The 25,965-nt window shown below is 35.1% G+C and overlaps 1 protein-coding gene across 1 annotated transcript; it reads right to left on the bottom strand.

The window, feature by feature from the left end:
• Positions 1 to 5,699: 5,699 nt before the first annotated feature.
• On the bottom strand, positions 5,700 to 21,792 carry LOC144962532 (CDK-activating kinase assembly factor MAT1-like). Its single transcript, XM_078895542.1, has 8 exons — positions 21,585 to 21,792; positions 16,106 to 16,258; positions 14,716 to 14,789; positions 13,080 to 13,183; positions 10,635 to 10,775; positions 9,479 to 9,598; positions 8,712 to 8,836; positions 5,700 to 7,490 (listed from the first exon to the last, which is right to left on the bottom strand). Exons 1-8 carry the CDS (start codon positions 21,671 to 21,673, stop codon positions 7,349 to 7,351), a joined length of 948 nt encoding a protein of 315 aa, XP_078751668.1. The 5' UTR covers positions 21,674 to 21,792; the 3' UTR covers positions 5,700 to 7,348.
• Between the last annotated feature and the right edge of the window lie 4,173 nt (positions 21,793 to 25,965).

Here is a 25,965-nt window from a genome sequence, read left to right as displayed (position 1 = left end):
GGAATTACAAATTCTACATTAAACAATTTCCTGTTTGTTTGTTTGTTTGTTTTGTTTATTTTTTCTACGTTTTGTTTTTAAATATTTCAACTTCCTCTTGATTCAGTTAACCTGTATGAGAAAGTGAATTTTAAAAAGAGAGACATCATTCATGCGTAACAAATTCCAGTGCTATCATTTCATTGTGAGCAATTTACTAGTATTTCTATTTTAAACAATCCTCTATTTGATTTGTTTTGGGTTTTTTTTTACTCGATTTAATATGAGAATTTTTGAATACTTGTTGTTGATCCATTGATCCTGTATGAAAGTGAGGAGTTAAAACAGAGACATTATGCGTGACAAAATCCAGTGTTTTTATTTCATTATTGTATACGATTTACTCGATATTTCTCATTTTTAACAACAATAATTTTTTAAATGTATTTTTAACATCCTCTTGATTCACTTATCCTGTATGAAAATGAAAGTGTGAAGTTAAAAAAACAAACAAACAAAAAACAAAACAAAAGAGACACCATACATTACAAGTTTTTTATTGTTTTCATTTCAATTTTGAGCAAACGAGACCTCCGGAGTAGGTGTAGCACACTGACCAGTTGTTATCTTGCAATCAATTAAAATAGGGGTGAAATCTCTGTATTCAATACTTTTACTTTTTAGTATTTGTTTCACTCTGATATAATACCAGTTTGGGATGATGGGACACAAATGTACTTTGGCGTCATCTTCAAGGGCCAGTGGTATGGTTTATATATGCTTCATACCCAAACTGTACTCAGTTTAAAGTTAAAGCCTCGCCTCGGTGTGGCTTTGAGATTTGAGCATCACTCACCTCGCCCTAGCTCATTACAGGCCAGTTTTTTTCCTTGATAAAGACTCTAAAGTAAAAAAAAAAAATTCATTGGAAATGAATAAAGGGAATATTATTATTATTATTATTATTATTATTATTATTATTATTATTATTATTATTATTATTATTATTATTATTATTATCATTATTATTACTATTATGATAATAATTATTCTTATTGAAATTTAATGATTTAGATTGGAAAGTCAGGAGTGAGAGAATGATAGGATCGTACGTCAGCCAGACTCTATGTTGTATTTCCTTATTTAGTGTTTGTTGATAAAACAATGAAGTAAATCTATTCATGTGCAATCTCAATAAGGTTTTATCCCAGGTTTTTCTTTAATTTACAATTGGAAGTATTTGTTCTATTCCCTTTTTCACATCTTGTGGGGGTGGAGGAGGGAAGGAGAGGGTGTTACTCGTAACTACAGTTGAATCCCGATAAAGTGCGGCTATGTGATATTGTGGTATGACACTCGCTTTCGGATCAGAAGGTCCTGGGATCGAGCCTCGCTCGGCACATAGTTGATTCCTTGGAAAAGGCTTTTTACTCACATTCTCCCACTGTACTCGGGTGTAAAATGAGTACCAGGCCCTTAACAGCGTTGTCCTGTCCGGAATATGTAATATCGCCTAACAGGCGTCATGTCTCGTCCTACCTGTTAAGTGTTGCTGTTGGCCTGGGACCCCTTGTAAAACGCTTTGAGACTTTGAATGGATATTGCGCTATATAAAAACTCTTTCAATAAAGTCAGTAGCGCAGGACCAGCAAGATCGGTTAAGTTAGGATTACTTTATCCATTATTAATGAAACGCACTTATCGTTTGTTTTTAAGAGTTTTACGGCGCTTGCAACACATTTAGGTCTATCAGCGCCAGTAAAAGGAAGAAAATGGGATAGTCAAAGATTCTAGATTTACAATTTCAAAGCACGCAAGAAAAAGTAAAATAAAGGAGAAGGGATGAAATAGGGAACAGATGTAGATTTCAAGAGCATACTATCAAGGTATTTAGTATGGGATCACCTAAAAGTCTCCTCTAGACACAAACACTGGTCCCCACTAAGAGTCTACAAACAGATATAATAATAATATATATTATTAACAAAATAATAAATGCAACAGTACATAGCAGAGATATGATTTACAATGAAAAAACTATCATTGACTTGTTTCCTTCCCAGTCAAGGACTAGGACAAAACTAAGTGATCCCAGTGGTCCGATTCCAAGACAAAGACAGAAAGCAACTGTGACCTCCTGCCGACCATGGGAGGTCAAAGCCTCACACATAAACGCACTTCGTTAAAGAGCAGAAAATTTGGTACCTACCAACAAAAGGATTTGACATTAATAGTATCGACTTTATACAGATTATGCTGTACTCAGTTATTTGAGTCTTCATTTAATTTCAGATGCCAACAAACCGTATTGAAAATCTGGAAAGGTGATTAGTGTTTATGAAACTTTGCCTGTGCATCACAACTGAGGTTCGATCCCTAGCCAAGGCAGTATGATTATTTTTTTGTGGTATACATTTTTATTTTCACTTTGTCTGTGACCCCAAAAGGTTCAAGTTCCACTTCCGGCACTTTCGTTTTATTTCTCAGGCAAGATTGTTAACCCCAATTTGCTTTTGCTTTTTTGGACAACAAATGGTTGATTCCTATTCCTATTTACATCAGTTCATTATCAAGAAAAGCACAGAAATCAAAGTTGCCACATAATTGCTAAAACACGATTTTGACACCTCCCCCCCCCCCCCCCCCAAGATCCACTTTATCTGATCTGTCTGGGTGGCATTGCATTGTGACCCAAATTCCACGTCCGGCACTTTCGTTTTATTCCTTTGGCAAGATTGTTAACCCCCAATTTGTTTTTTTTTTTTCTTTTTGGACGAGAAATTGGTGATTCCTGTTGACATGAGACGTTTGATGGATTATCTATAGACCTTCATGGAATGTCTTAACGATCATCAATTGATGCCATGCAGGACACACTTTTTTTTTGTCTAATAAACCTTGGTCTTACCCTCCTTGTTTTGTTGTTTGTTTTTAAGGGTTTTACGGCGCTTGAAACACATTTAGGTTATATCAGCGCCAGTAAAAAGGAAGAAAATGGGATAGTAAAAAGTTCTAGAATTACACAATTAAAGCACGCAGGAGAAAGAAAGACAAAGGGGAACTGGGAACAAATAGGGATCTGATGTAGATTCCAAGAGCATACCACAAATGTACTTAGTTTGAGATCACCTATAAGTCTCATCCAGACACAATCACAAAATCCAACAAAGAGGAATACACTCAAATGCTTACATTTTTCATTCAAAATAACAAATATAATAATACATAACAGAGAGATGATTTACAAGGAAAAAAATATCATCTCCCAAAACAATAACTATGCATTTGACTGTTTCCCTCCCAGGCTGGACTCCGACGAGGGCCAGGACAAAACCAAGTAATCTTATTCCAAGACAAAGACAGAAAGCATGTTGGATAAGATATAAGGTGATAGAAGACACAGTATGTACCCCCCTGCCCACTATGGGAGGTCAGGATCCCCACCCAGCTTCATGGAATGCCTTAGCGACAGCATCATCATTTAATGCCATGCAGGACACACTCTTTTTTGTCTAATAAACATTGGTCTTACCTTTCTTAGGGGGTCCCAATAGCTCAGTTGTTAGAGCACTCGTTTCACACGTAAAGAAACTGAGATTGATCCCGAGTTCAGTCAAAAAAAAATTTTTTCTCATCCCTCTGTCCACCCAAGTGATTGGGTAGCTGGGTATTTTAGATCTGGCAGAAAGTACTTTAGGATAGTCTAGCGTCCTATCCAGAGGGTAGGAAGCAATTGCTATTGTCTATTTCACGCTATAATAGAAACTGGGATAAACTCCAGCTCCGTGGGCCTAATGGCTCTGCAGGACTACTTTGTAAAAAAAAAAAAACTCTTCTTAAGATGAGGGGGGGGGGGGGGGGGGGGGGGGGTGTTGACCCCTCTTACTGCAAAACTTAGCAATGAGTGGATAATGTTGTTTTAGTTTCATGTGTCAGAGAATATTACGTTATAGACTAACATCCAACCAAAAGCTTACAACTAATTATTCAGTCTGTTTGGCTCTTGTACACTAGCAAAGCTTTTGCAGCAATTTCCCACACCCCAGGGAGTTTTAAAGATGGTATAGAAATATAAAAGCAAAACAACTGAGAATCATAGAGTGATCAACTCAACATGATCAAAGCAACACTTAACATGTAGCAGGAAACATGATGCCTGTAAGCAATATTGCACTTTTTTTTTCAGACGGATACAATGCTGTTAACAGCCAGGTCCTCGACTCGTTTTACACCTGAGTTTGGTGAGATAATGTGATCAAAGAGCTTATTCCAAGGACTCGATTATGCGCTGCCCAGAGTGGAATGTGGACCCTGGGCCTATCTGTATTTATGCACACTTATTACAGTGCGCTCAGAGACCTCAGTCCATTGAGGGGTAGATGCGCAGTGTAAATGTTTATTACATATCTAGCAATGACTATGAAAAATGTTTTTTTCTCTTTTTGAGGAAAATTTTATCTAAAATCAAAGCCCTATCTCCAGTGAGTAAAAATGTTTTTGAATTTTGAAAATCCATTCATAAATAAACAAGTTATGCAGTTTCAAAGGTGTCATTTATTTGGATGACCCGCAACGAGGAAAAAAACGCGAAAATATGGGACGCTTTTTCGACCTTTGGTTGTATCTTGCGTAATAAGTGGATTAAAAGATTGAAACTTGAAGAGCAAATTAGGATGGTGTTTTGTAAAATACGGGAAAAGTACTCGTCATATTCATATGAAATTTTACAACCAAAAAGAAGAAATGTTCATGTATTACCTTGTGAGCGACAAAACCTCCACGCCCGGTAGTTTTAGAAATACTTTACTCCAAAGAGTAAAAATCTTTTTTTAACGGTCTTCTGGTAATCGCACGAGTTTTGTCGCTTGACATAATCTAAAATGACCTTTTTTCTAACTGTGTGCCAACTTTCAGTCATATTCATCGATAAACAGCGTCGTAATTAATTTTTTTAAATAGCATATACGAAACGGCTTCGTCCCATATTTTGACGCTCGGGCACTCACTTCGTGAGCAAAAAAGAGGCCCAAAGATTTGTGCGGGATAGTCATTGCTATATTATCATTATCATTGATAAAGACTCAACACTCCATTTTCATGAACATGGGAGGCTGCTGGACTTTTACCCCATTACTCATTTTGATTTGAAAGGTTGTTTCCCTTGAAAATCGATAGGATATTTTCATGTCTTACTCAGTATTATAAAAAATGAGTTGAAAGGGAAAGAAGTAGGAACTCATTGCAAATGATTACATTCAAAATACCAAATATAACAATACAAAACAGAGAGGTGATTTACAAGGAAAAAAACATATCATCTACCAAAACTATACATTTGACTGTTTCCTCTCAGCAAAGGGAAAGGCAAAAACCAAGTAATCTCATTCCACGACAAAGACAGAAAGCACGTTGTAAAACATATATAGGGTTATAGAAGACACAATAAGTGACCTCCCTGCACACTATGGGAGGTCAGGAACCCCACCCAGATTTGTCTTCTTAAATGAAAATCTAAACCAGACTTCAGCTAAGAAAAAAGAAATGGTGCCCAAGCAAAAATATTTCACCTTCAAGAATTGCATTCATTCTAGTTCAAATTTGATCTCAACCAACTTACAAATAAAAAAAATTAAATCTAAAAAAAAAAAAAAAAGAAAGAAAGAAAGAAAAGAATTGACAAGGGAATTTTTTCTTTAAAAAAGTATATTTCATAGTTTATATTTCTTACTGAAACTTCAACAGATCATATCTAGATCAAATCAAACATGAATATGACATCATTTATTTACATTGAAACAAGAGCAGTTTGACAAATGAGGTGAGAATCAAACAAAGTCAACTTGACTACTTGTTGATTTATTCAAACAAGTGAGCTCATTCTCTCTCTCTCTCTCACTGTCTATCTCTCTCCCTCTCTCTCTCTGTCTCACTGTGTCTCTCTCCCTCTTTTCTCTGTCTCACTGTCTGTATCTCTCCCATTCTCTCTCTCTCACTCCCACTCTCTCTTACTCACTCTGTCTCTCTCTCCCTCTTTAAACCTTTAAACCACACATATGCACACACACAAAAAAAAAAACACACACACATATAATTTTTCATCCTTTAATTAGTCACATATGTGACCATCAGCCCCAAAACAGTATTACGTCGAAGTAGACCAGATGCTGAAATTTGAATCGACAATAAAAAATATGAAACTTGGGCTCAATTGCATTTTCCTTCACCTAAAAAAATATTTTAGAGTCAAACTCTTTTTTTTTTCAGGGGTCCTGATGGCTCAGTTGGTAAAGCACTCGCTTCATGCAAAGGAACTGAGATCGATCTGTGGTGCTATTGAGAATTTTTTAATGTCCCGCTGTGATTGAGTAGCTGGGTCTATTAGTACTTTGCGACAGACTAGTGTCCTATCCAAAGGGTAGCAAGCAGTTGCTATTGTTCATTTTATGCTATAGAAACTGGGATAAACTTCAGCTTTGGGCCTCATCGGCCTCATGGCTTTGAAGGACTCCTTACAGGGTTGCTTATTAGGTAAGTAGGTAAAATATTACTGAACTTTTACCCAAACACATAGACCAACCAGTTTCTGAGTGCTGAACTCAAGTAAAAAGACAATATAAACTGCTTAGCAGGTGATTGGAAAATATACTCAAGGTTTACCTGGCATGGCATTTTTTTGCATCGCTTGCAGCCATGTTGTAACCGTAAAAAATTGCAAAATATCACTGATTTGCGTTGGGGCTGCAAAATCTGCAATTTTTTTTTTTTTGCAAATTTCAAAATTTTACTTTTTTAAACTTTTAATTTGATAGCTTGTGCGGAATGTGAAAGATATTTAATCAAGAGTAGTTTCTTTTTTACTATCCCATTTTCTTCCTTTTTACTGGCACTGATATGATATTACATTTGTTGCAAGCGCTGTGTAATCCTTAAAATCAAACAACTACCTTTCTCTTTCATGAACTCATTATGTGTTTTTTTGAAAATTAATCGCAAATTTTTGAAATCTTTTTGCAAATTTTGCAGTTTTCAGCTTGCTAGCACAGGCCCCCACTAAGAGGAACACACTTAAGAGTTAACATGTCGTATTATATATGTAAAACATAAAAATAATACAGTGCATAACAGAGAGATGATTTACAAGACAAAAAACATTATTTCCCAAAACTCTAACTGTATATTTGACTGCTTCCCACCCAGCCAGGGTATCCGGCCACGGCCAGGGCAAAACCAAGTAATTTCATTCCAAGACAAAGACAGAAAACATGTTGGAAAATAGATATAGTGGGATGAAGACACAGTATGTGCCTCCCTGCCTACTAAGGGTGGTCTGGAACCTCTCCCAGTCACACAGAACTAACTCCAGCTGGCCTCATGAGGCTTCTGTCACACGAACGATAGGAAAACTGTAGAGTCCACACATAGCATCTTGTACAGCTCTCAGACAAGCTATCGACTCTCGGAATCCACCAGCTCGCTCTGTGTCTGTTGATGCTCGGATATTTCTCAGGTAACTGTGAAATACAAATTAAAACAACAATACTTTAAATTATAGTATTATATTTCATGACAAATTTTTTTTGGAAACAATAACAAATTACATTAGAATATAACAAAATATTCTCTTAAACAACTGCGATACTTTACATTACCTAACAATATTGTTTTATTTCATTTTAAAACAAAAATAATTAACAGTATAGTGGCCAAATCTTGATCTTGAAAAGCCATATAACAGAGGACTGTCTTGATAACAGAAGGAATATTATTGTAAAAATATCAGTATCACTCAATTCTAAGTTGATATTGGTTGATGCCAAGATGTAGTCGAATGAGTGAACTTTTTCTTCTATCATAAAGCAATCAGAATTGAGTCAAAGACTAGAAGAGCCGAAAGAAATGTCTATGTTTGTAAACGATACGATATTGTGAATCCTTAACATGCTCCTCTACATACAGAATGTGTCTTGAAAATTTTGGTTGCTGTCTATTCAATAGTTTGAGAGCCGATTAAAACAATGCTGTTTTCACATCCATTTTTATTACATAAGAATATGAAGGAGAAGAGGAACAAGTCACTATGATGATAACAACAACATTTGTTGCAAGATGGGTAAGGGGATAAGACATTGCACTTTCACTCGAGACCCAGGGGCTGAGCCCCGCCATAGAATTTTTTTTTTTTAATGAGCTTTTATATAGTGCAATATCCACTAAATGTGCTAAAAGCGCTTTACAAGGGGTCCCTGGTCAACAGCAACATTTAACATGTAGGACGGGACATGCCGCCTGTTAGACAATATTACAATTTTTCGGACAAAGACAACGCTGTTAGCGGCCAGGTACTCATTTTACACCTGAGTACGGTGAGAGAATGTGAGTAAAGAGTCTTTTCCAAGGACTCAACTAAGCGCTGAGTGAGGCTCGAACCCAGGACCTTCCAATCCGAAAGCGAGTGTCATACCACTGGACTACATAGCCGCACATAGACATCTTATTGGGTCTATTTTTGGGCATCTTATTTGTCTTGAGCAGGAAACTAGTCTCCTATTGCTGCACTGCCCAGCAGCTCATACTTGAACTGTCTGTGTCTTTCCTCGAGATAGGGCCTAAAGAAAAAAAATTTACCTTTATGATAAATAAATCAAATTTTATTAGCCGTTTTGAAGATCATCAGCATCCTTTTTTTTTTTTTTTTTGTTGCTTTTAAAAAAATTATAAAATGATAGGCCTACCCGTCAGAGAAAACATCATCCATCGAAGGTGGGTCAGGCCCTCCCCATTCCATACTGGGTGGAATGTACTGGAAAAGTTGACCAACATCGGCCTTGACCAAAGGAATGTGTTGATTAGAGTGGCCCTGAGATGACGAGATGAGAGATAAAGGTTTAGATTAGACTGCGCATGCAGGAGATAAACGTTAAAATATTACAAAGAACGAAAATAAAATTGAATTAGCATTGAGCAGGGAACAACAGAAATTAAAGAAATAATAATAAAAATAAAAAGGAAAATATTAATGGCAAATATAAAGATAATAGTAAAAATAATAGAAAAATATCAATAATAATAATAATAATAATAATAATAATAATAATAATAATAATAATAATAATAATAATAATAATAACAATGATAATGATGATGATGATGATGATGAAGAGCTTTTACCAGGGAATGAGTCCATTATAAATAGGAAATCTGAATAGGAATTCCCAAACCTGGGATAAAAACCAAATGCCTTAAGTGGTCCATCAAAACTCTGACTTGATCAATATAATTTCTACTGATGAGACCTCAATGGAATAATTTTTTTTAAAACAAACAAATAGACTAAGAAAGGGCCCCTTATAATGATAGAAAGTAATTTCAAAAATAGGTGGTACTTTTAAAAAATCTGAATCCATGCCAATAAATTACAGGTTTATATAAATTTTTATATCAAAAGAATTGTGAAAAAAGCTCAAGAACTGTATATGAAAACCCTGGGATTCAAACATACAATTCTAATTCCAGTGGAGAAGGCAGTAGCCGCCCTCGTCTCCATCATCTCCTCCTCTACTTGTTTTGTCTTTTCCCTGTGTGTGTTCATGATCTCTGCTGCTGACATATCAGAAAACATCTGGAATAAATCGGAGAAAAATTTTTAAATCCTTCGAAATCATAAAATAAAAGCCCATGGAGCTGGGGTTCATCCTAATTTCCATATCATTAAACGGACAACAGCAATTGCTCCCTTCCTTTGGATAGGACATCATTGCAAATCACTCAATGAGATCTAACAGACAGCTACCAAAAAATTGCTATGTGGACAGTGGACAGTGTGGGGGGGGTAGAAAAAATCTCAACTGCTCCCAGGATCAATATCAGCCCAACTGCCAGTGACGCAATGCCATAACAACTGGGTTATTGAATTCCCATTTAATGTTTTAAAGTTGAGCATTTATATATTATTGTAATATCCACTTCACGTGCTTGGACAGCTTTACAAGAGAATGGAGGATAAGTTAAAGTCAAACAAACACAGCTACATACATTCAAAACAAAAAGGGTGAAACAAACAGTTATATCAATAAATAGTGATTAGAAATAATGAAAAGAGAGAGAGAGAGAGAGAGAGAGAGAGAGAGAGAGAGAGAGAGAGAGAGAGAGAGAGAGAGAGAGAGAGAGAGAGAGAGGGAAGGGAAAGGGGGGGGAGAGAGAGAGAGAGAGAGAGAGAGAAAGAGAGAGAGAGAGAGAGAAAGAGAGAGAAAGAGACAGAGAGAGGAAGGGGAAAGGGGGGAGAGAGAGAGAGAGAGAGAGAGAGAGAGAGAGAGAGAGAGAAGAGAGAGAAAAGAGAGAAAGAGAGGAGAGAGAGAGAGAGAAAGAGAGAGATAAAGAGAGAAGAGAGAGGGAGAGAGAGATAGAGAGAGAGTGAGACAGAGAGAGAGAGAGAGAGAGACAGACAGAGCGATAGAGAGGTTAGAAAGCAAACACACAAGTGCTAAACCATCCCGCTTTTCTACAAATTTTCAAGTTCAGAAAGTTTGTGAAAAAAGGCTCGCAGGTGGATGACTGTTTGAAATACATCAAAATATAAACAACTACCCCCCCCCCCCCCAACCCCAAAAAAACCCACTCTAGTTTGAAATAAAAGATAATAAGTAGTCATAGATTACCAATTCATCAATGAGAGCTTCCTTGTTTTTCTTCTTGGCATTCCGTTCTTTTATCTCCAACTCCTGATCCTGAGCCTTCCTGATGCTGGCCTGAAATTGTTCTTCTTCTATCAATGTGTCCAGCTCCATCTGGTCTTTGCTCTGGGGTATTGATGAAAATATCATTGTTCAATAATAACAATAATGATGATAATAATAATGATGAATAATAATAATAATAATAATAATAATAATAATAATATATAATAATAATAATAATATAATGTAATAATAATAATAATAATAATAATAATATAATACTATGATACAATATAATATATATAATATATACTACAATAATAATAATAATAATATAAATAATAATAATATATAATAATAAATAATAATAATAATAATAATAAAATAATAATAATAATAATTATAATAATAATATAGTGATCTCCCTTTATAAGTATGAGCCGACTAAAAGCATGCTCCGCTCATAAAAAACAAAGTGACACTATATAAATTGTTCCTTTTTTATAAGCACTGGTTGGGAACATCATTATTTGAAACTACTGAAATGATGTTAACCACACCTATCTATTCTATCAAGTCTTTTGCATGAAGCATACATATTCTATTATTTAATACCTATGTGATGAAAGCAGGTCTATTATAAAATCTACAGTGATAACAATAGGCAAGTTATGGTAGATTCTTTAAAAAGGGTTGCCAATACTGGAGGCTAAAATTTACCGACTTTTACACAAAGATCAACCCCTTTTCGAGTGCTAAATTCCAGTAAAAAGATATTATGTTCTTGATCTTTTCCGTTTAGCAGATGATTGGAAAGTATAGGGAATGAGATTAGCGGAAGAGTAGCATCCCTTGATTGGACGTCACCTTACAGAGAGAACGTCAAAATGGTTTTGCGCATGCTTCTCTCTCGTCCTCTCTTTCGGTGAAGTGTCTCATGCTGCACAACCAACATGACGTTCTCTCTCTAATAACTTTTCCGCTCGTGACTTCCAATCAAGGGACGCTACTCTTCCGCTAATCTCATTCCCTATACTGAGGGTTTATAGCTTACTGAATTCCGTAAATATACGGAAAATTGGCAACCTTGTTTAAAAGAACCTGGAATGGGGGAATAGGGATGGGTGGGTCGGGATTATGGCACAAATGTGTCCTGTAGGGAATGAGATTAGCGGAAGAGTAGCGTCCCTTGATTGGACGTCACCGGCGGAAAAGTTATTAGAGAGAGAACGTCATGTTGGTTGTGCGTATGCGTCTCTAGTCCTCGCTTCTGGAGACACTTCACCTAAAGCGAGGGCGAGAGAGACGCATGCGCAAAAACATGTTGACGTTCTCTCTGTAAGGTGATGTCCAATCAAGGGATGCTACTCTTCCGCTAATCTCATTCCCTATTATTGGGATGGAACTAGAAGAAGAACACGAAGCCGTATGATAAGGACAAATAATATTGGCGGCTAGAAGATATAGCAAGTCTGTGGACCAAGCATGGGTGCCAGCAGGAAGAATTGCTGAACCCTGAAACTAAAATCTCGACACTTTGCCAAACCTGGAAATGTTCCTACTGTTTGTTTTGTTTTTGAGGGTTTTACGGCGCTTGCAACACATTAAGGCCATAGCAGCGCCAGTAAAAAGGAAGAAATGGGATAGTAAAAAGTTATAGAATTCAATTAAAGCACCCAAGAAAAGGTAAGACAAAGGGGAATTTGTTCAAATAGGAAACAGATGTAGATTCCAAGAGCACACCATCAAAGTGCCTAGTTTGAGATCACCTAAAAGTCTCATCCAAACACAAGCACAGGTCCCCACTAAGAGGAATACACTCAAATGTTAACAAATCAAACATAACATGTAAATAAAACATAATACAGTACATAACAGAGATATGACTTACAAGGAAAAAAATATAATCTCCCAAAGCAATAACTATACATTCGACTGTTTCCCTCTCAGCCAAGGACTCCGACCAAGGTCAGGACAAAACCAAGCAATCTCACTCCAAGACAAAGACAGAAGGCAATTGGAAAACAGATAAGAGGGGATAGAAGACACAGCAAGTACCTCCCTGCCCACTATGGGAGAAAATGTTCCTACTGAAATTCGGCCTAAACTTTACTCTTATTTCATCACCGTTTTTATACCATATTAGGTTATTTTACTAAAAACACTGAAACCGGAGGTATTTGACTTCGAGATACCGGCATGAACCGGAAAACTGGCACCCATGGGACCAAGTCCCCGTTCTAAAAGGAATTCCACCCACAACACAAAAGCAACATCAATCTCTGACTGAATCACATCTTTGAATAATTGGTTATAACCAAGATCCTTTCATGATGAAAATAAAATGCATAAAAATAATATAAAACTGAAAATAAATTTATCGGGCAGATTTAGCTGATTTCAATTTCAAAGAAAGTTAATGCCCACCATTTTCAATTGGTTCTTTTTAATCTCCTCTCTGTTGTCTTTCTTGTACTGGTCAATCTTTCTCTTGGTGGCCTCAACATCTATGCTGTTGCTCAGGTTGTAAACTATGAAAAATTTGTACAAAACTTAATATTACAATTTATGTACAAGAAAGAAAATGCAATGGTTTTATGTTAAACACCAAATTCCTATATTCTTTTATTCATCAATTTATCTTCAGACAGAATGTACTTAAAACTCCTTTTCTAGTTTTAGGTAAAAATGACATGGGTGCAAGCAACTGGACCTCAAAAAGCCTGCAAGTCTACTTATGACCAGACATATAATCTGAAAAAGCCTGCAAGATTCAAATTTAATAATATAACTATCACTTCCGGGTCACAGTAGCATCGTGATTCAAAAGTTTCGCTTAATATGGACGTACCCGACCCGATTGTTGGGACTTAAACCAAAAAAAAAAAATAAATAAAAAATCCAAATTGCAAAAAGCCGGCGCCGTTTTTTTCGGTAATCCAATCGGCCGGTAAGCCCGCTCATGAAATGATCTAAAAACATTAGTGCAGGGCGAATGCATATTACTTTAATTTTAAGTGGAAAATATATTACAGTTGAAACTTGATCATGGGTGCCAGCAGGAAGAAGTGCTGAAACCTGAAACTAAACTCTCGACATTTTGCCAAACCTGAAAATGCGGCCTAAACTTTACTCTTATTTCATCACCGTTTTTATACCGTTATTAAATGATTACACAGCAAACATATTGCCACAATGAGGAAATTAATTTGATTTTAAAACCAACTTATAATACATAGTGAAATACTCAGCAGTGAAGTTGTCTCTCTCTAGGGGAGCCAAAGAACAGAGAGAGACAGAGAGTACTAGAGGAACTCCCTCAACATTTGCTATTAGTATTAGGTTATTTTACTCAAAACACTGAAACCGGAGGTATTTGACTTTGAGATATTGCGAAACCGGAATTCTGTCATGAACCGGAAAACTGGCACCCATGAACTTGATAATGCCAATACTGCTGGACCAGAAAGATGGTTGACTTTATCCATTATCAATAAAACATATTTAGATAAAGAGCAGAAAATTGGAGACCAACGAGAGGTGGAGTGGATTTTATGTGGATTCTACTGTACCTCCCCTTATGTCAAATGACACAAGAGGGATCAATCTTAACTCTCTCCTTACCAGCTATTTTAAGAATTTCCCCCGAAAATTCACTCCAAACCAACACAAGAATAGACTTTTCTTACTCAAACAAAAAAGCAACAAGTGAGCTCTGTAGCACATTTTTTAAGTATCTAGAGTGTAATCAAAGCATTTCTTTAAATTTTGTGATGTACAAAAGAAATCAGAATGAGAAATTTGTCTGTTACATCTTAACGAATGTGACGATTTTCATATGGGTGGTAAGGAGAGGGTTTAACAAAAATGATCATCTGCTGTGAATTGATTTGAGTCAAACATATTAATAAAACAATATTCATTTTTTGTTCATCAAAATATAAATACAGAAATCATATCCTTAGCCACACATCAAAATTATCTTGAAAATGAGTTATGAATAAATAATTTAAAATGAATTACTAATGACAGAAAATACACACAAAGAAAACAAGAATCGTACTTATTGTCTCAACCATCTCTAAATAGTCATTGTATTCCTTGAGTGTCGCAAAATCTTCTTCCTTCTTGTTGAAACTGTGGGATAAAACAATTTTTAAATAATGTTATGTCACTTAGATCCTTCAGCAATTCTACAAGTCTATCAAAACTTGATATTCACAGTAAGCACTTTATCGTCTCCCAGCTCATCATTGCAATTCCTGTAAGTTGTATCAAGGTGTAAATAAATCTTTCACTTATTCAATCAGGGGTTTCCGTTAGCTCAGTTGATAGAGCACTCACTTCACATGAAAAGAGACTGTGATATATCCCAGGTGCAGCCGATATTTTTCTGACCCCTTTGTCAACCAACAGTGATTGGGTAACTGGGTCTATTATATCTGATGAGAAGTACTTAGCCATAGACTTAGCATCCTATCCAAAAGTCGGCAAGCAATTGTTATTGTCTATTTCATGCTATATAACCAGGATAAATCTATCTGGCCTCAAGGGCCTAATGACTCTAAAAGACTACTTTAGTCAATTGGCAAAATTATTATCAAACAACATTTATTGCCGTATTTAATTTCCTAAACTCTGAAGATCAAGACCGACAGACATTCATGGATACAAGTAGGTTGGGCCAAAAAAGCCGTAAGTCCATTCCCAACAAATCCAAAAAGCCTGAAACTCATTCTGAAATGTGACCTGCTGTATCAAGACAGTATTATTTCAGGGTGATCTTGATGCCGGAAATAAATATAAATCGATTTTAACAAGCCGGAAATCCAGATTAAACCGGAAATCATGCACCCATGTAGACATTCCAACTTTTTTAGTTCAGGTTGACAGGAGATCATATTAACAATTGTAAATCAAAATGATGATGGTTTTATTTATTTGATTATATGTTTTTTTAAAGTCAGAAACTGGATTTATTTTCCATGTAACATTTTATTTATGTCATTATAATGCCTCCATTTGTGTAAAATAAAAGTGTCATATCAATATGTATGTAGTACACAAAGTATACAGTAATTGTGAATATATATACAGTTATTTTAATTGCTAGTTTGGATGCGACAAAGACTATATGTGACCAATTGTCTAAAACTGTTTTATGTCAGAGTGAACCTTATGTTTAAATTTGAATTGTATACTTAACTTGTATAATTTGATTTTAAATAAATGCAGTCAAGAGTTTTGTTTCTTCAACTTTAAAACACCAAAATTTCTTAATTCTAATCATTTTGTCCTTAAACTCAATTTTCTTCATCAACTTCATTCCAGTGAATTAATACCAGATTGACACAGTGGGTCACATATAAACTCATTATTGGTTATTTGAAATTATCATTATCTTAATATGTCAAAATTTTAAGATTTGCTTTTCAAAAAAAAAAAGTTCATACTCTCTAAGAATTTTTCTCCGGATATCTATTTCCTTCTCAACAACTGAGTCTTCAAATATCTGCAATCGAAAGTTTGTCCTTCTCAGTGCTGTCCCACATTCCGGGCAAGTCCCAGAACCTTTGACGAAGAGCAGATTGACACAATTATCACATCTGGAGATACAATGATAATAATATGGCTATAACTGGTTAAGTAAATAGATATTATCTCTATATACAATTATTGTTTTTGAATATATTACAACAAGCAAGTCATCAGCTGCAAGTAAAGTATAAAAAGTTTTTATAACAGCCAATAATGATAGCAAGAATCATTTATATAGAGACTTGACGGAACAGCTAGCATTTGCTGTGTGTGCCGTCAAAAAGCAACATTTTACTTTTTCAAAAATACGGATTACACTATAACAATAAAAAGACATAATTCAAATGATTAACTATGTCAGTAACATAACATTCTTTCACTTCCAATGATTTTTGCAGATTTCACTTCAAATGACCATAACTTAACTGGCAATTCAGATTTCACTATGATAAAATAGAACATGTTAACTATCACAAAATGTAAAAAAATCAAATTTGTACGAAGACATTTTAATACAATTAATATTTTATTTAATTAATATACTTTTGGTAAAATACTAAATTTAAGGTGCCTTTTTAATTCATACCCTAATAATTTATTTCTGGATGAAATTTCTTCATTTAAAAGCAGTTTAAAAGAAGAAAGATGAAAATATAAGTAAACTGAAGAAAAACTGGGGAGCATTTATTATTTATAACATTCCTATGAAGAAAGGGGAGGGGGGGGGGGGGAATAAATTTTTAGGAAGTGTCAATTGTCAAGGACTGAGTCTTTGGTAGCTGACGGTTCATCAATTGCCAAGGAGTCAAATTGGAACTCTTCAGCTGTATGTCGTGATTTCAGTTGAGCCTTGATTTGCGCCCATATGAATCTCGAATCCCGTCACTTTCTCCCCATCATTCATTCCTTGTGGAATGGATCGAGTCTACACTCATTGATATTTATTTTTTATTTTTATAAGTCTTTTCACAAATTCCAACATGAGTTAAAATTATATCAAAACAAAAATTACTGTAGTTTTCAGATTCAGCGGGGAAAAAACAGAAGGATGAAGTGGCAAATCCCTACAAGTCCTAGATTAAAAAAAAAGAAAAAGTAGGATTTCCTTTGTTTTAGATGAAAATATACTGCATATCGTCATAATAAGGTACAATTCACATAAAACATTTGTTCAACAAGATCAATAGGTGGCAGTTAATAGTAAATAGTTGACGATTTACCAACTGGCAAGGTCCGTGACAAAAAAAGAGAGAAAGAGAGAGAGAGCGAGAGAGAGAGAGAGAGGAGAGAGAGAGAGAGAGAGAGAAAGAGAGAGAGAGAGAGAGAGAGAAAGAGAGAGAGAGAGAGAGAGAGAGAGAGAGAGAGAGAGAGAAAGAGAGAGAGAGAGAGGAACAGGATAAAATTTGTAAATGAAACAGAGATGGAGATAGAGAAGAAAATAAGAAGGAGAGCAAAGAGAAAATGAAGATAGAAAGAAAATCTGAGAAATAAAGAAAATGAGTATGAGAGGAGAGAGAAAATGACAGTAAATATTAATTGACATTGGTCCGTGGCTGTTAATAGTAGATAGTTGAAGATTTACCAATTGGCACGGTCCGTGGCTATTATAAAAGGAATTGAATGAGAGAGAGAGATTTGAGAGAAAAGAGAGAAAATGACACACACACAGAGAAAAGAGAAAATAACAGAGAGAGAGAGACAATGAAAAAGAAGAGAATATGACAGGGAGAGAAGAGAAAATGAAAGTATTAATTAAAATTAATATCAATAACATCACTCTTCTGTGACAATACATCACTTCAGGGCACTAACGTTACTCTGTGGCAGTTAAAAGTACACATGCGTAGTTGATGAACTGACATGGTCCTTGGCAAATGACGATTTGACAATTGTCAAAGTCCTTGGCAATTGACGCTACCAATTTTTTAAAGAAAACAGAAAAAAAAAAAAAAAAGTGGCGGCGATGGGTCATGAATATGGACTCATATTGTTTATATAATATTGTAATTAACTGTCCCTCGACTGGTTTGTTGTTTAAGTCATTTTATACATTTATTAATATTTTGTTAACTTTACTTTACTTATTTCAAACTGCATGGAGAACATTTTCACTTCTCGAAAGTGAATATAAATGTTAAGCAGAGCGGAGTTTCAAAAATGTGTCTGTGTATAATCACTGGTTAACCGTTTGCGAATAGCCAGTAGACTATTGGCAAATGTTTGCAAATACACTCGTAGTATCTAGTATTAAATAGTAGAAAATAACAAGGTAGGTCAGGTGAAGGTGTTTTCCATTTTAAAAGTTTTAGTTTTTAGTGACTATTCTATGATTAATAATTAGGCTGTCATTATTCCCAGACGCCTGTCTGGGGATAATAAAAATTCGTTATCCCCAGACAGGTGTCTGGGGATAACCAATTTTTGTTATCCCCAGACACCTGTCTGAGGATACTATCCTCAGACGCATGTAGCAAGTGGGTAGAAAGATTTTATGCAAAATGCCAAACTAGGCATGAAAAATACCAAATATTCTGGAAAAAATACTAGTGGTTGTGTCCCAAAACAGTTAATATATCAAGTGATATTTAACACAAGATGAAAGTAAATAGTGATCAAATGTCAAATCCAGCTCTTTAAAAAAAAATATTTTAAAGCAAATGGATCAATGAAATTTCTTTTGTTACTTTGATCTGAAAATAGTGCATGGGCCAGTGGGCGAAACCCTCCCCCCCCTGGGGGAGTTTTCGCCACATGGTTTTTCTGAAACAGCAATATATCTTGAGTATTAATCCGGGTGTTACCGTTTTTTCAAGTGTCATTTACGAGAGTTACGGCCCTTGAAAGGTCATTTGGTGCAATTTTTTGTGAAATCGTTTTTGTGCATAAAATGGTTGTTTATCACCTTAAAATTGTTTCACATACAATCAATAATGGAATTTCATTGTAATTTCTCATTTTTTGCCTCATATCATAAAATATTTTACAAAGCCATATAGCGTTTTAAAATCTTTGATAGCCATTTTCTCTATAATTTGAAAAAAAAATCTATTACAGTGTACTTGTTTCCCTTCAGGATGAATAAACAAGAGGGATTTTGCACTAGCACAATTCAGGCATGCTTCAGGGACATATCACACAAATTAATCCGGGTGTTACAGTTTTTTCAAGTATCATTTACAGGAGTTATGGCCCTTGAAAGGTCATCGGGTGCAATTTTTCGTGAACTCATTTTTGTGAATAAAATGATTGTTTATCATCCTAAAATTGCTTCAAATGCAATAAATAGTGGAATTTTATTGTCATTTGGCAATTCGACTTTTTATTTTCAACCAGGAAGAAAGTTGTTAATCATCAAATCTGTTCATAGTCCATCAACCATTTAAATTTTCATTACCAACCTACCTGTTAACTTTATTGATCATCTCTTGTTTCTATAATTTGCTCATTCTGGCCACAATTTTGGGGACGACGGGAATAATTTTTATGTCGCGGACGAATTCCTAGGCCATGGTGTTGTTCGCCCCAAAGCCCAAAACCGACACCTGTTATTTTCCTGTCTGCTTCGCACAAGACAATACAATTTAGTATCACACGTCCACAAAACTAGATCCAACAACATATTTTTATTCGAATCAGAGATGAAAATAACTACCGTACCAAAACAAGAAGCAAAATTGGTGGAAATATGTTTAGCTCATATATGAATTTAAAATATTCCGATAGCGGTGTGGATAGGCAGCTCAGTGGGTAAGGCCACCTTTCAGTTTACTCCTTTTAGCTGCACAGATTCGACCCAGTCGCGACCCCCCCCCCCCCCCCCCCACTCACTCATATTTATTTTTTTTTTTTACATTTTTCTTTCTTTCTTCCACAATTGATTTTCATTGTTTTTTCACTTTTTTCTGAATATCCGAGCAAGAGTTTTTTTTTAATCAGTTAATTTTTTATTTCTCCGATAATATATTTCATTATTTAATTTGTCTAGATTATTAATTTTTTTTTTGTTTTGGATCAATGTAATATATGATTATTATAATAATATAATATAATAATTAATTATATAATAATAATAATATAATAATTTAATTATTTGTATATTTATTACATACCATATAATCATTATTATATTTTATCATTAATATTATTATTTTATTATCATATCTATTATCATACTATTACTATTATTTTTTAATTTTATTATTTATTATATATTATATTATTATATTTTATTATTATAATTTTATTATTATTATTATAATTGTTTATTATTATTATAATTGTTATTATTATTATTTATTATTATTATTATTATTATTATTATTATTATTATTATTATTATATGTTAACACTATTCCCTGCTCCGAGGGAAATCTCTCTTTTTCTTTTTTTTTTTAATATTTTGACCTAAACCTTAGAGTTTTTTGTTTGCTAAACCTTTATGTAAATGTTCCGTTTCTGAGCATGAATTTCTTAAATTATTTTTATTTTTAAAACAATTATTGTTTTTATTTTTAAAACAATTATTGTTTTTATTTTTAAAACAATTATTGTTTTTTTTTTTTCTCCTCTATCTGACCATTTGGTCGCTCTCTGAATATTTCTTTTTGTTTGCTTTTGAATTATTTATTCTTTTTAGACACTATTTGAGATCGGAGTGGGGACGAATATATTTGCTAGAAACTAGAAAAAAACAAGAGAGAGAAGAGAGAGAGAGAGAGAGAGAGAGAGAGAGAGAGAGAGAGAGAGAGAGTTTAATAATAAAAAAAAGAGGTGGGGGGAGGATGGATGGGACATTTATCCCTTTCAACGTTCTGTAAAAAGAAGACGGAATTTTAAAAAAAAAGTGACGTTACCAGGATTCGAACCCACAACGTCGATTATAGTCAAACTTCCAGGACAGACGACTAAACCATTCGGCCATGACACCCACTTCGAAGTCGACGCATATTGTGTATATGTAGTAACAACTGATTTTAATGTTGGTTAATTTTATGTTTTTATAGATATTTTATTAACTTTCCTTATTTCTATGTGCATCTGGAAACATTCCATATTCTGGAATGTGGATAATTGTTTAAAAGAGCGGAGTTTCAAATATGCGTCTGGGGATAATAAAAATTCGTTATCCCCAGACAGGTGTCTGGGGATAACAAATTTTTATTATCCCCAGACACGTGTCTGGGGATAATCACAGCGTAATAATTAATTCTATTTTTTTTTTTTTAATCAAACAAAATGCTGGCACGGTAGTGTTGCTTTAAGTGTCACTCTATTACAGCGATATTTATCTAGTCACTTAGAAAACCAAAATTTTGAAAATTAAATACAAGTACAAACCAATGACCAAATGAATTGAATTTGAAGATTGAAATTGAAACATCATTCCAAACTTACAAAGAATGACCGCAGACGTTCACCATCAACTTGAGAGAAGGGTTTCTATATTTTGTTGTTTTGCATCGCGGACATCCTTGTTCATCCATCGTCTCGCTTTTAACTAAGCCTCACAGACACTTGACGTCTTTATTTTATTCAATTTTTCTCGCAAAGTTCATTTGGAACTCAGTAAACCTTGTTCTTGGATCTTTATAAATGTGAAAATGAAAGTTAAGTTTTTCTCATTGGTCAAGATAAGAATATGCATACAGTTAACAGTTCAAGCAGTTTTACCTTTTAGAATCAAGGGATGTAAATACAGAATACATTGAAATAGTATGGTTGCCTTTGTTTTTTTTACTTATTACCTCCCTTTGATCAATCGCCAAAGGGTTTGTTGCAATTCTTTGATTAATGCACATCACAAAACAGTAGATGCTTCTGCTCAGCTCAGCGGCGTGGCATGCTTACAGTATAAAGTGGTGCCAGACGAAAATGACTTACACATGCTACATGTGTAAATATAAAAGAAAGAAAAAAAAAAAACTTACATACTTGTAAAGTAAATTTGCATGGTGATGTTTCTATTCCTGCAAATCTTTTCAATAGTTTGTTTATATAAATCACGAACGAATATATTGATTGGAGTTTGGACACTGAGGGAAATGGCTAAAGGGACACATGCAGACATTGAATGTCAATCGAACAAAGGGTAATTTCAAAACTTACAAAGCGTAAGAATGTAAACAGCCCATGGCCTATTAAAAGAGTACTGTAGTTACGTCATGAAACAGCCCCATTCCACTTCGGAAATCAAACATGACACCATACAAGATCTCTCTCTCTCTCTCTCTCTCTCTCTCTCTCTCTCTCTCTCTCTCTCTCTCTCTCTCTCTCTCTCTCTCTCTCTCTTCTCTCATCTCTCTCTCCCCTCTATCTATCTATCTATCTATCTCTATCTATCTATCTATCTATCTATCTATCTATCTATCTACCTATCTACCTATCTGTGTGTGTGTGTATGTGAGATGAACGCGCACGCACACACACACACACAAAGTCAAACACGCATATTCACGCGAAGATCATGCATTTAGCATATAGCATCACTATCAAGAAATGTTTGACTTAACTCGTTCACATTCCTTCATATCAATTTTTGCAGCAATAATAATAATAATAATAATGATGATGATGATGATGATGATGATGATGATGATGATGATGATGATGATAAGAATATGCATACAGTTAACAGTTCAAGCAGTTTTACCTTTTAGAATCAAGGGATGTAAATACAGAATACATTGAAATAGTATGGTTGCCTTTGTTTTTTTACTTATTACCTCCCTTTGATCAATCGCCAAAGGGTTTGTTGCAATTCTTTGATTAATGCACATCACAAAACAGTAGATGCTTCTACTCAGCTCAGCGGCGTGGCATGCTTACAGTATAAAGTGGTGCCAGACGAAAATGACTTACACATGCTACATGTGTAAATATAAAAGAAAGAAAAAAAAAACTTACATACTTGTAAAGTAAATTTGCATGGTGATGTTTCTATTCCTGCAAATCTTTTCAATAGTTTGTTTATATAAATCACGAACGAATATATTGATTGGAGTTTGGACACTGAGGGAAATGGCTAAAGGGACACATGCAGACATTGAATGTCAATCGAACAAAGGGTAATTTCAAAACTTACAAAGCGTAAGAATGTAAACAGCCCATGGCCTATTAAAAGAGTACTGTAGTTACGTCATGAAACAGCCCCATTCCACTTCGGAAATCAAACATGACACCATACAAGATCTCTCTCTCTCTCTCTCTCTCTCTCTCTCTCTCTCTCTCTCTCTCTCTCTCTCTATCTATCTATCTATCTATCTCTATCTATCTATCTATCTATCTATCTATCTATCTATCTATCTATCTATCTATCTATCTATCTATCTATCTATCTACCTATCTACCTATCTGTGTGTGTGTGTGTGTGTATGTGAGATGAACGCGCACGCACACACACACACACAAAGTCAAACACGCATATTCACGCGAAGATCATGCATTTAGCATATAGCATCACTATCAAGAAATGTTTGACTTAACTCGTTCACATTCCTTCATATCAATTTTTGCAGCAATAATAATAATAATAATGATGATGATGATGATGATGATGATGATGATGATGAGGATGATGATGATGATGACGATGATGATGATGATGATGATGATGATGATGATGATGATGATGATGATGATGATGATGATGATAATAATGGTAATAATAATAATAATAATAATAATAATAATAATAATAATAATAATAATAATAATAATAATAATAATAATAATAATAATAATAATATACACTAATCACGACACAGAGAGAGAAACAAATGAACTTGTTAATAATCGTGATTTCGATAATAATAAAGATGGTCGAAGTTACCATACTATGACTAGGACGTAAATGACCAACATTAGCTATTTTTCCCCAGTCCAACAGAGTTGGAGCAAAAATTCCTCGGCACCTGAGGCGGGTTTTTTCTCGTATGTGAAGATGGTAAAAATTCGAGCCAGGTATTCAATGTGGCAACATTATAGTACATTATAGTAATAGCCTTATGGAGCCAGCAAAGATCCGCTCCTTGGAATCGTTTGAGTGGGGAAATCCAGTCACTCGCTCAGCCATAGTACACAGTCGCTGACGACAGTCATCAACGGACTGTGTGAATCGGAAGAAAAGCGTGGGTAGAAGACAGAAAGGGAGTCTGTTTCGCACTGTTGATAAAAGGCGATATATACCATTTCTCAGTTTTATATATTTTAAAAAATGCTGTTATCCATTTTTAAAACATGGATGTGGTGCCAGGCACCATTTGAACCAATAGAGCCACGCCCCTGTCTGCTACAAAGTAAGTTTCTTTCTCGTGTGTGTGTGTGTGTGTGTGTGTGTGTGTGTGTGTGTGTGTGTGTGACTGAACTATGCGCCGAGCGAGGCTCGAACCCAGGACCTTCCGATCCGAAAGCGATTGTCATACCACTAGATCACACAGTCGCACAAATAATTAGAATAACCCTCAACCTGCCAAAACCTCTCAAACCTGGGACTTGGGTTCTATAGAAAGATCGAAGATGACGTCACTCAGGCCTTTGTTATTGTTTTTTTTTTTTTTTTTTTTTTTTTTGCCACCCGTATTTGTGCGTAACTCTCACTAAAACATTAACCAGTTGGTCCGTTATAATATTTCCGGATGGCAATATTGTGAGTTTCTTAGCCAAGCGCATACTATCAATTGATTATTACTCATTTCCACGACACACGTGTGTAATGAAAATATCTACATCTATTTATAGAGGTAATGACGCGTGAGTAACGCTGAATGGACTTAATAAACCCTTTAACCGTGCGTATGTCAGTGTGCGTGCGTGTGTGTGTGTGTGTGTGTGTGTGTGTGTGTGTTGTTTTGTTTGCTGTTTGTTTCAGGGTTGGTTTTTTTTTTTTTTGTTGTTGTTGTTGTTTTAATTTTTTTTTTTTCATTTTCGATGGCGTGTGTTTTGCAATATCCTTCTATAGATAGTATGCAGATGACGTCACTCAGGCCTTTGTTATGGTTTTTGCCATCCGCGTTTGTGAGTTGTTCTCACTAAACTGTATTAACCAGACTATAAAAGTTCATGGTTACACAGAGTTTGTGTGTTGGTCCGTTATACTTCTGGATGGCAATGTTGTGAACTCCTTGGCCAAGCGCATTCTATCTATAGATAGAATGCGCTTGGCTAAGAAGCTCATAACATTGCCATCCGGAAGTATAACGGACCAACACACAAAACGATGTGTATACATGAACGATAATAGTCGGGTTAATAGAGTTCAGTGAGCATTACTCATAAACGCGGATGGCAAAAACAATAACAAAGACCTGAGTGACGTCATCTGCATACTATCTATAGATAGAATGAAGTTGACGTCACTCGGGTCTTTGTTATTGTTTTTTACTATTCGCGTTTATGAGTAATTCTCACTAAACAGTGTTAAGTAGACTATAGATAGTATGCGGTTGGCGAAGAAGCTCATAACATTGCCATCCGGAAGTATAACGGACCAACACACAAAACTGTGTGTATCCATGAACGTTTATAGTCGGGTTAATACAGTTCAGTGAGAATTACTCATAAACGCGGATGGCAAAAAACAATAACAAAGGCATGAGTGACGTCATCTTCGAACTATCTATGAACGTTCAAGGTTACACACATTTTTGTATGTTGGTCCGTTATACATCCGGTTGGCATTGTTGTGAGTTTCTTAACCAAGGGCACAGTATCTATCGTAATTTAATATAGACGGACATTGTTTATCTAGCTCCTATGTTTGAATTATGGAACTTTGTTG

The sequence above is a fragment of the Berghia stephanieae genome, chromosome 1 (assembly GCF_034508935.2).
Source record: "Berghia stephanieae isolate SIO BIC M18660-M18661 chromosome 1, UCSD_Bste_1.3, whole genome shotgun sequence".
NCBI classification, from domain to species: Eukaryota; Metazoa; Mollusca; class Gastropoda; order Nudibranchia; family Aeolidiidae; genus Berghia; species Berghia stephanieae.
This window is presented reverse-complemented; position numbering and strand designations above follow the sequence as displayed.

Bases quoted from the DNA above. Each gene is read 5' to 3' on its own strand.
- LOC144962532 (XM_078895542.1), bottom strand. From the start codon at position 21,673: ATGGATGAACAAGGATGTCCGCGATGCAAAACAACAAAATATAGAAAC. The intron at 14,790-16,105 runs GTATGAACTTTT...TTTATCCCACAG, and splicing joins CGGAGAAAAATTCTTAGAGA to TTTCAACAAGAAGGAAGAAG. The intron at 9,599-10,634 runs GTAATCTATGAC...GATTTATTCCAG, and splicing joins AAGCTCTCATTGATGAATTG to ATGTTTTCTGATATGTCAGC.